At 36.0% G+C, this 13,077-nt stretch overlaps 1 protein-coding gene and 1 pseudogene across 10 annotated transcripts; both read right to left on the bottom strand.

The window, feature by feature from the left end:
• Positions 1 to 5,849: 5,849 nt before the first annotated feature.
• Positions 5,850 to 8,928, bottom strand: LOC149376158 (uncharacterized; annotated as a pseudogene). The gene is made up of 7 exons (XR_016295421.1): positions 8,635 to 8,928; positions 7,823 to 7,982; positions 7,552 to 7,722; positions 7,327 to 7,376; positions 6,700 to 6,832; positions 6,409 to 6,445; positions 5,850 to 6,280 (listed from the first exon to the last, which is right to left on the bottom strand). The product of XR_016295421.1 is annotated as an uncharacterized LOC149376158 (transcript).
• Positions 8,929 to 8,945: 17 nt separating this feature from the next.
• On the bottom strand, positions 8,946 to 13,059 carry LOC149376157 (uncharacterized). 9 transcript variants are annotated; one of them, XR_016295420.1, is made up of 9 exons: positions 12,977 to 13,059; positions 12,563 to 12,736; positions 12,007 to 12,091; positions 11,377 to 11,683; positions 9,827 to 9,938; positions 9,661 to 9,711; positions 9,267 to 9,536; positions 9,089 to 9,177; positions 8,946 to 8,999 (listed from the first exon to the last, which is right to left on the bottom strand). XR_016295420.1 is itself a non-coding variant. In XM_089606634.1 (9 exons), exons 3-5 carry the CDS (start codon positions 12,106 to 12,108, stop codon positions 9,934 to 9,936), a joined length of 414 nt encoding a protein of 137 aa, XP_089462760.1. In that variant the 5' UTR covers positions 12,109 to 12,116; positions 12,563 to 12,736; positions 12,977 to 13,059; the 3' UTR covers positions 8,946 to 8,999; positions 9,089 to 9,177; positions 9,267 to 9,536; positions 9,661 to 9,711; positions 9,827 to 9,933. The 9 variants fall into 9 exon arrangements, 8 of the variants coding, with proteins under 8 accessions (XP_089462760.1, XP_089462761.1, XP_089462755.1 ...); XM_089606634.1 differs by having other exon boundaries at positions 12,007 to 12,116; XM_089606635.1 differs by having other exon boundaries at positions 9,882 to 9,938; positions 12,007 to 12,116.
• Between the last annotated feature and the right edge of the window lie 18 nt (positions 13,060 to 13,077).

The raw sequence follows: 13,077 nt of genomic DNA, 5'->3' as shown, positions 1-13,077 counted from the left end.
TAGTCGAGTTTCTTCATCCAATTATAGATGAATCGACCGACGTTAATGGAAAGGCCTTTAACAATGCAGAACAACACCTGGATACGATCCTCGTCGAGAGTGGTGAAGTGCTTGATCAGATAGAGACGAGCGCAAACAAAGTAAATCCACGCTTTAGCGATCCTGGTGAGTTGGTCACGCTTGAGTACCCTTTTTCCTTTTTCAGTGACCCAATCCTCTCCCGGAATGCACAACACCCGCGACATCTCCTGATGGCTGCAACTTCTTAGCCATTCTCGATAGCCCTCGTTCTCGAAAGGCACATCTGGGGTCCCAAGAAGATCGTTGATAGCTTCGATACTCATATCGACCGGTTTCCCACGGACCGTCACAACATCACCTTGGGAGTCCGGCAAGTTTGCGTAGAATTCGTACACGAAGTTGACGTTCGAATCGAACTCGGGTACAACACAGTACCTCCACCAATCATGACCAACTATGCTGTTGCGGATTTGTAGAAATCCATATCAACAACACGAAATTAAATCAATAAACCACCTACATGCAATTCGGGTAAACAACAAGAAATCCATATCAACAACACGAAATTAAATCAATAAACCACCTTAAAAAACTTTTAAAATCATACCTTACAATGAGGCGGCAAGAGAGAGAGAGAGAGGCGCTAGAGGAAGCACGGCGAGGAGTCGGCGAGAGAAAAATGGCGGCGAGGACAAGGCGAGAGAGAGTTGGCGGCGAGGACAAGGCGACGGCGAGATTTTTGGGCGGCGAGGACGTGGCGAGGGATTTTGGAAGAGAAAAACTGGAAAGATGCGGCCGAAAATGGTTGTCTCGTGTGTGAGCATTGGAAAAAATGAGAAAAAAAACTGAAAACGGCCTTTTATAGTGAAAACCTAAAAAACCTCGCTGCGGCGAAAATATGTCTTCGCCGCGGCGAGACGTTCCTACAACGCTTTTTTAAGAAACTGTCTTTTACTGCGGCGAAAATATGTCTTCGCCAAGCAGTTTTTTAAGAAACTGTCTCGCCGCGGCGAGACGTTCCTACAACGCTTATCCATAAGCGTTGTAGAAACACCAAGTTTCTAAGCTTGTCATAAGCGTTGTAGAATCCATAGTTTCTACAACGCTTGTCATAAGCGTTATAGAAAGTGGGTTGTATAATCCAACATTTGTAGTAGTGTATATTGTTATTTTATTTATTTCAGAAAGTCTATTCTAAGTAATTCAATATAGACCGTCCCTTAAAATTATAGCTCAGTTATCTTGATATTAAAGATATATAGGCAAAACTCAAACGTAATTAGATAATTATTATATATATTTCTTAATAATTAGATAATCAGATTAAAATGTCAACGTAAGTGGTATAAATGAGTCATATATCTAGCTTTTCGTTTATTAATTTTTTTTATGTCTATATATTTATTATTTAAAATTTAATTTTTCTATCTATTCTGAATTATTTTTCTTGAAATCAAATTAATTCTATTAATTAATTATAACGAACCTTTGAATGAAATAAACTATTACAATAAATCTTGCTTATTAACAAAGAAAATTTGTGTGATACCTTGTTTGATCTATTAGTAAATTTCACACCACCTTTAAAATATGAGTTATGGGTTCAATCCCATACCGGCAGCAAATTCCCTTTAAGAAAAACATACAAATTTTTTATATCATAATATATGTCAAATGTTTTAATGTTGCATTGTTGATTTACAACATTGATGTTACAACTTGAGGATGTAATGGTTTCGAGTTAAAAAAAATTATATATTAACCTCAAATTCTGATGTTACAACTTGAGGATGTAATGGTTTCGAATTAAAAAAAAATATATATATATATATATATATATTAACCTCAAATTCCCTTACTTATTCTAAAGAATAATGACCCCATAATTTATTTTAAAAATAGTTACAACTTATAACTTCAATAATAAATTTTTAATCGATCTTTTTCACTGGATAATAATAATAGATATTATCCCCAAGGGCTTAGCTTGGGTGACAAGACCTTCTGCATGTGAAGTGACCTCTGCGAAAGGACAAGGGTTTAATCCTAAAAAACGTATTATTGACGTTTGAATATTTGATTTTATAATTTGTGCTTAAATGTTCAATGTAATTGATGATATGATGTATGATATAGAAATTGAATTATATTAAAAAAAGTAATTATTAATAATCTCCGATGTTACAAATTTATATTTAACCTCCTTGGAAAAAGTTCCTAACTTCATCTCATTTGAGAACGACAAAACTTGACTTCACACGTGTGTTACACACGAGACCCAATATTCTTACACACTGATAGTACCTCTACATGAAGAAGAGATTATTCATATTATGTGAAATCAAGACGTTCTTCATTTTGAATAATGACATACTTCGAGATATTTATAAATATATAATACGTACTAATTATCATTGACCACACTTAATTTCGTGTAACGCCGATGTCTTTCTCATCCTCGGGCTAATAATAAATCATTAAAATAGATCAATTATCAAGAAGTTCTTTATATCCGCCAAAATTCTCAATACAACAATAATAATTTGTGGTCTTACTAATATCGCGTGTCTAATGTCTAAACTCACCGCCTTTCACATATGTCCAGTTAGAGCATCTCCAATGCAAGCAACGTTGTTTCACACATCATAAAAAATAGTATTGTTTATTTATTTTTATCCACATCAACATTTGTGGTATCTTACATAAAAATTGGTGATAGCGTCAAAAGTTGCTAAAAGTGGTTCTCACTCTATTCAAAACATTAATGTGTTTAGTATTTTATATATTAAAAAATAGTTGGCATTGCTGTCAGAATTGGTTACTTTGCCATAATCATTACAACTCATAATATTAATATACAAAAATGAAAATGACATGGTATTGCCAAATAAACAATAAAGTTATTTTAGTTGCATCCATTGGAGATAATCTGTATAATTAGATATACCCTTTTCGTCCGGCACTTTTTTTTGTTATATACGAATTTTTGGACGTCCACATCACTAACCCAATCCATTAATTTCCCGCTCTTCATAATCCACGTACGCTCGATGATTTACACGTCGATGCCACGTCACAAGACTATATCGAATATGCTGGCTTCTCAAACTCTCATCTTAAAAAACAAGAACTACTCAATCATTGTTGTGGTGGGATCTGAAAGGTACTAGCAGCTCTGTGCCTGAAACAAAACAATGATTCCCTATGGAAATTGATTCCAGAAAGCAGTTTCTTGGCTTTGCAAACCACGAACCTTATTATACGCCAAAAATTAATATTCTGGACTATTGGCTCTCTTCAATCTTGATGATGGATAATATGAAAATGAAAGCAACTTAATGCGAGCCATGAAAATTAAAGCTTACCCTGACCCAAAAGAAGGCTTGGTCAAGAGTTTCAACCAAAAAGGACACTCTGACTAGTCTTTGGTGCTTATCTTTTCCATGCATTAGAGTAGTGGCTGTTATTTAGTTTTTTTTTAGAATACACAAAGGCAACAAGGTTTATATTGTTTAAATGTGATATTATATTTTTCTGTGACATAAAAAGATGGGTTGGCTTGAATTTTCTTTATTTTGGTAAATAATATGTTGATTTACTGTTTCCATGGACAAAATTGATTTATAGTTAATAGACAGGGGAGGCCGTCGTTATGAGGGAGGCCGTCATTATGAGGGAGGAGGCCGTCGTTATGAGGGGGGCCGTCGTTATGAGGGGGCACTACAAGAAAACAGGGTATCAGAGACTAATTATTTAGTCTCCGATACCTGACAAACAGTCTCGGATGAGTATCCGAGACTGATTTTCAGTCTCCTAGGCTAGTCTCGGATACCTAGTGGCGGATGCTACTATCAAAGACTAAAAGTCAGTCTCGGATATGCCGCAATATTCATGACAAAGAACTAGTCTCAGATACCACATTTTTCAGTCCTTAATAAGGTCGGCCGAGAACTCGTATTTAGTCACTAATAAGCCTTTTTCAGACTGACTGTTAGTCCCGAATAACGTGATTGTTAGTCTCGGATAACGTGACTGATTGTAAACCTTTTAAAACGAATTTTTAGTCTCGGATAAACTAATTTCTAGATTGAATTTTAGTCTCAGATAACATAATTTAGGGACCGATGTTTAGTCACTGTTCCATTTCTTGCTTTGTCTTTGATGTAGAGCTTTCGATACTGATTTTCACTCTCCAATACAGTGGCATCTGTTACTGTTTATTTAGTCTCGTCATGATGCTTTGGAGACTAATTTTTAGCTCTAAATATAATGCTTCTAAGACAAGCATTTATGTATACAAGACTAATTTTTCAGTTTCTAAAAAAATCAGAGTACATAAGAATCTAAAATAAGCTTCCATTAGAATAGCTTTCGTACCTATAAATTCGTAAATAAATTTATAATAAAATCATGCATAATCGTCAAAACAATATTCATGAAAAACTAAGAATAAAAAACAATCCAAATATATTCAAATAAAGTTGAATCCGACATCCACGATTTACTAACGCTCTTGACCTGGTATGCCGTTGGAGTTCTCATTTCTTTGATCACCACTTCCTTCATTGCTCGTGTAGATGAAACCATGGTCGAGTCAAAATCATCAAACTTAGTAGCTAGATATTCTTGTAGTCAAAATCATCAAACTTATAAATTACATACATAGATGTGTATATTTCCAGCTCTATTTCACAATAAGATTTTCAATCCTACACTAAAACAAATATTTAAACAGATAATTTTTTATTAAAAAAAAAACTTACCGGCAACGAGTAACTTTAGGAAGAGTAGAACAGAGGCGGCAACGGGCTCGGCAGCGGACAGCTTTATGAACAAGCTTTGTAAAAAAAAATTAGAACGTTATCTAAGAAGCAAATTTACATATGTTACGTGTATATTTCCAGCTCTATTTCACAATAATGTCTACGAGATTGATCATTAAGACAGATTAATCCCTTATATTTAAACGGTGTTTAGTTTCATTTACGGAAGACTCTACGAGACTCCAAGATATTCACAGCACAAATGGCAATGTCAACTCAACATATCAAGTCTAAATTAAGAAAATTAGAAATTCATATGCAACATGCAGCAAGTTAGTAATCGTTCCAGGTAGAGAAGCACATGAAACAAGGAGTAAATATTAGCATTAGGTTATCATTGAGAAAGCCACAAAACCTTATAATCATAAAATCGTGGATAGAAATCTTTGTCTAAAACCATAAACAATTCATGTCAAATTAATATTCATATGCTCTATCATGTTTGTTTATTTTAATTCTGTGTGTAATGCTTGAATTCGATTAGATACCGTGTTCATGATATTAGGATTGCTTAATGCTCGGAAGAGATTATGTTAGTCGTGGACAAGGATTAATTTACCGGGATACATTCCTAGGTTAGACATAGTTAGGCTGTTTCGGAGTCGTGTGAACGTTCTTGTTTTTAATGCTAACCGTTGTTTTTAGAGGTTGAGATCGAGTGTTTTTAGAGGTTGAGATCGAGAGAAGATATCCCGGCATAGATAAGATTTTAGAACACACGAGTTTTTTTGGTACGCTGACAAAGACTAGAACTGGTCGTACTCATAAACATGCAATGCCTATCAGAAGCTTTAAGTTTTTGATCAAGTCCTAACACAAGTCAACGAAATATTAGGTTTACCCAAGTGACAAATTTGATTACGTGTCGTGGCTTTAACAAGCTTCCAGCTCAGCTAACTCAACCAAGCCCTTTTGTAGTCCTAATAAATAAATAAACAAACCCACACTTTTCAAAGCGAAGGTAACTTTCACAGAAGAAGTAATCAGGAAAAAAGATAAGAACCTTTTTTCATTTACTATAAGGGGTAACAAAACAGTTGCATCGTCATGATAATAATAATAATATCATCAATGCAAAAGTAGAAGGGGATTCATAATCAAATAATTTATTTTGGACAGCCAGAATCTAGGGCAAAAGCTCAATATAAAAATATCAAATAATTGGGACCCCAAGGAATAGTATATCCAACAAATAGCATTGGAGAAGTTGAAAAACAGAGAAGAAAAAAAATATGAATATGGTGGTAATTTATGCTGATCTGAAGAAACTCACCGCTATACTATAAGATCAATCAGAGTGTCGGAGAGAAACCAAATATCAGAGGCGATGGAAATCTTGCTATATCGCTCGTAATCCAGCGAGCTCGCGTAGCTTCTCGCAGAGTATAAAAGTTATTGTTGTTTGCGGACCTAACCGTGCAAAAATTGCAAAGCCCCTCATAAAAGATTTGAAACAAATAAATATCCGAGAAAATAACACTTCCAAGTTAAACGTAATGCTATTTTCTCAACACTGAAACGAATGAAAGGTGAAAAGAAGCATGGCATGACCGAGGAAACTCACCCTTTATAAAGGCTTTAGGTCCTTCTGTACGGACTACCTGGAAAAAAACATGCACACACATACTTTGTCAAGTTCAAGAGTTAAGAAATGTGTTCGCTAAATTTTAAAACTGCCGACTAGTAAATCTGGGTCCCGATATCACCAAGCCAACTTAACAGACATAAATTTGAATGTGAAAAGTATAAGAGACAGACACTGCTCTTTGTCTAGTTGCTGTAGGTCAACAATTAAAACCTTGAAAGGAAGAAGAAGAATAATAATAATATAAAAAAATGAACATTTGACGGTTACCTTACATGCACAATGAAATCCATTTCGGTAGTTGCCAACCGTTTTAGATACTCGTTGCAACATGAGGCGGGTTTTGATCATGTCCATGGGAGCTGTTATCAAGGTGCTGATTCCACCAGCAACCAAACTTGAACTTCATCAAAAGCAAAATAATGACCCCAAATGTATAAAAAGTTAGCTAAGTGGTAAACACATTCACCAACATAATAATTAATAATAAAAAAAGTTTTAGGTTATGAAAATAAATACACAAGAATTAATGCAAGGAAAAAGCATTTTAGTCCGTTTATTAGGCTGGTTTTTCCTTCTCTCTCTCTCTCTAGGCCAGACAAAGTTTATATTTTAACCACAAACAACTTGTTTTAGCCTGAAATTTAATGAATCTAAAAGTTTATGATCTGTTTTTCATACATTTGGAAGTAACACATTTTTCAACATCATGTTGACATGCTCTAGGAGACCATCTTTATCGCAAACTTTTACTTGATTATTATCATTATTACTATTCCAGTTATCTTTAAAACCATTCTAAACGACAATTATAAAAAAAGCACCAACTACAAAGTCAGTAAATATAGAGAACATTAAAACATCGGAAGAAAATGAAAGTGGGTTGAGATGTCATACGCAAGATGAAGATGAAACCCTTCCTCAAGTGATGCCCATCTCACAAGAATCTGCAAAAGCAAAGGTTTTGGGACAAATATTAAAATAAAATAAAAAATTTAAAAAAATGCATAATAGACCAGAAATTCTTTCCAGTGACCAACTAAATATTGGACCGAACGATTTGGAAATTACTTTCCTGGGATACTCAAAGTGAAGAAAAGTAGCGTTGGCTTAGAACTTGACCCGCTTGGTTTCGTCATATGTCGCCAACTGCGATGCCGTCAGCGCAGAAGCTCTGGCCATGGCAGGCCCGACTCCTTTCCACAGAGCCTTCATTCCCTCCTGAGACGCGATTCACCTCAATTCCTCACCCGCTCCTCCTCTGCTCGAGTTCGAACTCATCTGTAACCGAACCTGGTAAAAAGATGAGAATGCATTCAGTTGTGAGAAACGAGGAAATCGAAACAAGACATTCATGAGTAAATAAGATTGCTTATTATAATTTACGTCTGACCTTCAAAACCTCGATTGGGTTGGTCAAAGCAGTTGCGATGGCACCGGAAAACAAACCAGAAGCGATCTTGACGAAGATGTTGGTGGATCCGAAAGCCTGATTACAAGCGTACTTTGAGGGTTCGTACAATCCTAAGCGGAGACCACCGTAAAGAACCGACCTTATTAACGCAGGGCAACAAACTATTAATCTCAATTATGACATTTCAATACCCTAGAACTAGAAATCCACGGACAAAGCTATAACTTTCATTGTCCGTAATTTACCAAGCTGCTAATCCAGGGCAATCGTATAGAAGATTCGTAACAGTGCATCCACTTAATAAACTAATGTACTGTTTATATATATATATAAAAAAAAAAAACCATACATAAGTTCGTCCTATAACCAGTCAAAATGTGTAGATTTCAGCATAATGAATCTTACATTAGACTCAACTACGAAAGTGCATTCACAGCAGGCTATTTTGTATAAACAACACAACAGTGTAGCTAGCCACAATTCGCTATAGGAATAACATAACGACCACGAGGTTCCAACATTGAGAAGAAGAAATTCGATTTACGAGAATCCATAACATATAAAAAGAAAATGAAGTAAACATATATATATATGTATACTAGAGGGGAAACGTGCTTCGCACGTGGGGGAGAAGGGGATAGATAATACATGTCGTTTTTCAAACAATTGAAAGAGATTACGAAAAACGACATCGAAACCGAATCAACGAACAAACCATTCATCCAGTTATTACGGTTTCAGAATTTTAGATATTAACAAAACTTCGCGCTCTGTCTTTCTCTATCTCTTACCTACAACAATGGCGGATGAAGAAGTCCCAAAACCTTGCTGGTCCAACATCCTCAAGAGTCAACCAGCCCCGACGTCGAACCCGAGGTCGATGCGCCGACAAGTTCGTCTCCGTTCCCGAGGTCATGGACGAGATCCGAGACCCCTTTTGGCTTCCACGACTCGCCTTCGTCCCCTTCACTCTCCAGACCATCGAGCCCTCGCCGGAATCTCTCAGCAAAGGTCAGTCTTCTAGGGTTCCGGAGATCAAAATCTCAGCTATTGTTTTAATTGGTCGTGTATTTTGTGAAAATCTAGAATTCATTAGTACCTAGAAGCAACATCTTCCGTAGGCCTGGAAGGCAATGATCCGCCAAAAGCAAGAAACCTGGAAGAAGGAAAAAATAACTCATCAAATGACTTATAAATACGAACAGGGACCTAGGTTACATAAAAAAGAATTTAAAAAAAAAGTACCATCAAACCCAATTCTCGATCCACATTTTGGGTTTGTTGTACGAGTTCGGGCTGTACAGATTGCAGTAAAATCCATTGCAAGTGTTGATCTGCAACAAGTCACTCGTTAGAATAATTATAAAAAAAAGGAAAAAAGAGTGTAGAGATCGATGTAATTCATTGGAGAAAACGGTCTCACAGTGGGATCGGGAGTGTCTTCTTGCTGGCACATGACCCACGGAACTCCAGTGTCCATAGCCAAAGCCGTACCCGCCAACCATCTGATGTACGATTTCCCTGAAGCCCCGTACGGCTCCGCAGTGTTTCCATACTCGTTCTCAATGATTAAAAAATTCTAAATAAAAAATGAATCAAACTTGAGAAAAGATAATGGGTCCGCCCTGTGAAGCGTAGAGCTTCTCTTGCTTCACCAGGCTGATTATCTTACCGGTGAATCGCTTCATTCAGCCTGAAAATAGATAAAAAAAAAAAAAAAAAAAAAAGAATGTATAGCTTAGTTTTAGACATAGCAAAGAATCAAACAAGTGAAAGACAATTGGAAGAAGAAAAATATGAGAACCTGACCTTCTAACCTTCTAAGGACCGTTATCAGTTCGAAGCTCGACTTCAGGGATGAAATGCAGCTACACATGGAAACCAATGTTGACATAATTTGAATCAAAACAACGATAGATATATCTTCTAAATTCTAATTAACCCAAACTGAAAAACAGTGAGAGAATTTAATACATTACTAACCCATAGCTCCACTCAGCACAAACATAAGGACCGAACCGTAAATGCACATACATACCAGCCTCACCCATGGCCTTGACGAACCGAACAGATCTTTGTTTCCTTTGAAATCATACTGGAAGAAGAGCACGATTATCGAAGAGAAGCATAAAAAAGGCATTTCTATTTCAGGGAGAAAAAAAAACAGAGTGCTAATCATGTTTCATTGTAAAATTTTAAATTAACATGGCCTCGACTTGGCTCGTGAATGTTCCATAAAACGTCTGTCTCGATCACATTAAGACCAAAGGAAAGAAAAAGAAGAAAAAGCTAAACATACATATAGTTGCACAAAGTAAACATATACATAATTTGTACAAACCATTACTTACTCCGCACAATCAGAAGAAGAAGAAATCATAACCATGAACACGCCATTAAATATCATGAGAACGAACTCTTAAAACTTGCACATGTTTCTTCAAGTACCATCGTGCGATCAGGTCTATTCTCTTGATATCTCCAGATTGTTCAGCCATTTATTAACAATAAGTCATGTCCAGTCTTAAAGCTTAGCTTAAAAGTCATGTCCAATTAAGCACTGAACAATTAACACTAAATATAGCTTATGAAGCTTCCACTTACAGACCATAAAAAATTAGCGCACTGGAACTGAAATTCAACGATTTCAAAATAATAATAAAAATGGTCTATGATGATCAACTCTGATAATATAATTAAAAAATATAAGAGAGCAACGAGAGAGGGATAATCGCCAAATAAAAAGGGCCTATATTTGTCCTAAAAAAATCCCCTAAATCAGCAACATCTATGGAAGAAACTGACAATTTCTTAACCTAATCTTGAATCCACACGAATAACTATTGATCGAGATATACGCCAAATTGAATTTGAAGTGAATATGTTTAACCACAAGGAATACGTATTTTAAAATCATACAAACTCAATATCCAGCATTACAGAGAAAAACTGTGAGTTCATGCATAAAACTAAAAGAAACAAATATAAAGTTTATGGAGTAAAACAGTCCAATTCATATATTTATCTAAAATAATTTCCTAACAAATATGAAAGCCTAATATTTAGAATCACATATCAGCTAACTCTTTGTCCGCTACAGCAGTAAACTAAATAGATAAGCAAAAAAAGAAAAAGAAAATTGAACCCAAGACACCCAGCTAATAAAGATTACCTAAGGTTTTGTTTTTCCGGCAACCTTAACAATAACGGAAAAAATAAAATCTACCTAGACAAAATTATAATTTCTTTTAAGAATGATATCTCGTCTAACCAAAATTTCATGGTAATCTTATATCCACTACCCCTACTTCTTTTATAAGGATCAAGTTAAATGCAAAACCTACACATTCAGTTAATAGCGATGCCAAAAATTACAATATAGGCTTAACCTATACCCTTTACATACAAAATTTTCAACTCTTAGACGAGGAAAAGCCCTCTGATTCAGACAAATCAGACAACGCTGGTAACAGGCCATGAATCAAAGCCATATTAAATAACTGAACAAATCAGAAGACAAAAAAAAGACTCACGCTTGGGCGAAGGCCTTGAGGAAATGAAAATCCTGAGCGATGTAGGTGGTGGAAAGGATCGAGCTTGAGATTGCCGGAGGCGAGAGAGACTGCGAAAGAAGTGTACATATCGAAGACCGATTCCCGGCGGAACTTGATCCGGCAACGCCGCGCGAGGCTGACCTATCTGTCGATCGACATCACCGATGACGACTTCGATGCAGCTATCACCATCGCTTCCGGTGATGGCGATCTCCAGGCCGAGTCCGAGTCGCGGCGAATGAGCCGTGGGGGGCGAAGAAGCAAAATCAAGCAAGAAAATCAAAACCTGTGAAAGAGAGGAAGAAGAGTCAAAATCGGAGAATGGCCTTCATTAAAACAAATTGCTTATTTAAGGATTTACTTTGACCCTAACGCAGTCTTTTTTCATCTCCCACCAAGTCTTATTACCATAGTTTATAAGGCTTTTTTTAGTCTTGACTCTTGAGTATTAAACATCAGCTTTCTTATCAACCTCAATATAAAACAAGCGCATCATCTGCTTTTCAAGTACAAGTTGTTGAGCAAGAAATATTAAGTTTGTAAATTTAATAGCTACATGAGTAATATTTATACTGATGAAAAACAAAACTTTTTTTTTATGAAAAGTACCATGTCAGTCTTGAATATTGCCTCACAGGCACCATAAAGAGACTCTGAGGCAGTACCAGCAACCAAAAAATCTTTTGCCAATTCCCTGCATAAACAGGCCATAGAAGTATCTGAAATACGATCAAAAAACAAATGGCGCACTTTATATTTCGATTTCTGGCATTTGAAGCTGAATTCTTTGAATTGAGCACATATATTACGCATAGGAACCTAGTACTCTGCAGTAAAACAATAATAAAGTTTAATTTGAAAATTCGAAGATACCAGCAAACTATAAAACCATGAAAAAACAGCTAAATCAAATATCCAGTAATAGTTGTTTTTATTTTTAATTTCAGTTTAATATTTTGTTCTTCAACAAACACATATAATATGTTGATTTTATCAGTAATATAAAAAAATATTCGAAATAGAAGTAATAGCGAATCCAGGAAAACAAAGTTAATCAGCAACTACGATTAACCAAACAGCTACAAAGAAAATAATCATTGGCCAAGACTCAACCTCAGAATCAAAATCACAACCCTAAATATATAATTCTGAAATTTGAGACTACCTCTTTTCTTTGCGACTTCGCGGTTAGAATCTTCTCAATCACCTCATCGTGTTCAATTCCTCGCTTCCTTAGTTCTCGTTTTTTCTTTCTCGCTGTCTCTCTGTCTTCCTCTACAGCTGCCTCTCTCTCTCTCTCTCTCTTCCTGGGCGATATTTTTCTCTATTTCGTTGCGCTCTGCTTATGGAATTGTATCAAGAAAATTGGATAAATAAGGGGTGTAGTTGTGGTGGTGTAAATGCTATACTATATTTGCCAATTCAACACTAAGAAGACACATGGATTACTTTGATAGTGAACACTATGCTTTTATGTATGCCTACGCAAATCCAAACAACCACGATTTCGGAATTCCCCAAATCAGATGCCAATATCAAACCTTAGAAATAAAAATTATAAAACCCCTAATTTACAAACCTAAAAGTCTGGAAGCCGATGACGAAGACAACGGAATCGGGCGACCGAGATTCTTCGGAAGCGTCGTTTGAGCGCGAGGACAGAGAGACAACAGGCGAGAG

This window comes from Urtica dioica, unplaced genomic scaffold (assembly GCF_054948205.1).
Source record: "Urtica dioica subsp. dioica isolate 48M unplaced genomic scaffold, U.dioica_male_clone48M_v1_H2 Urtica_dioica_male_H2_contig_66, whole genome shotgun sequence".
NCBI lineage: Eukaryota > Viridiplantae > Streptophyta > Magnoliopsida > Rosales > Urticaceae > Urtica > Urtica dioica.
The sequence above is the reverse complement of the archived record's forward strand: the minus strand, read 5'-3'. Positions and strand labels throughout refer to the sequence as shown.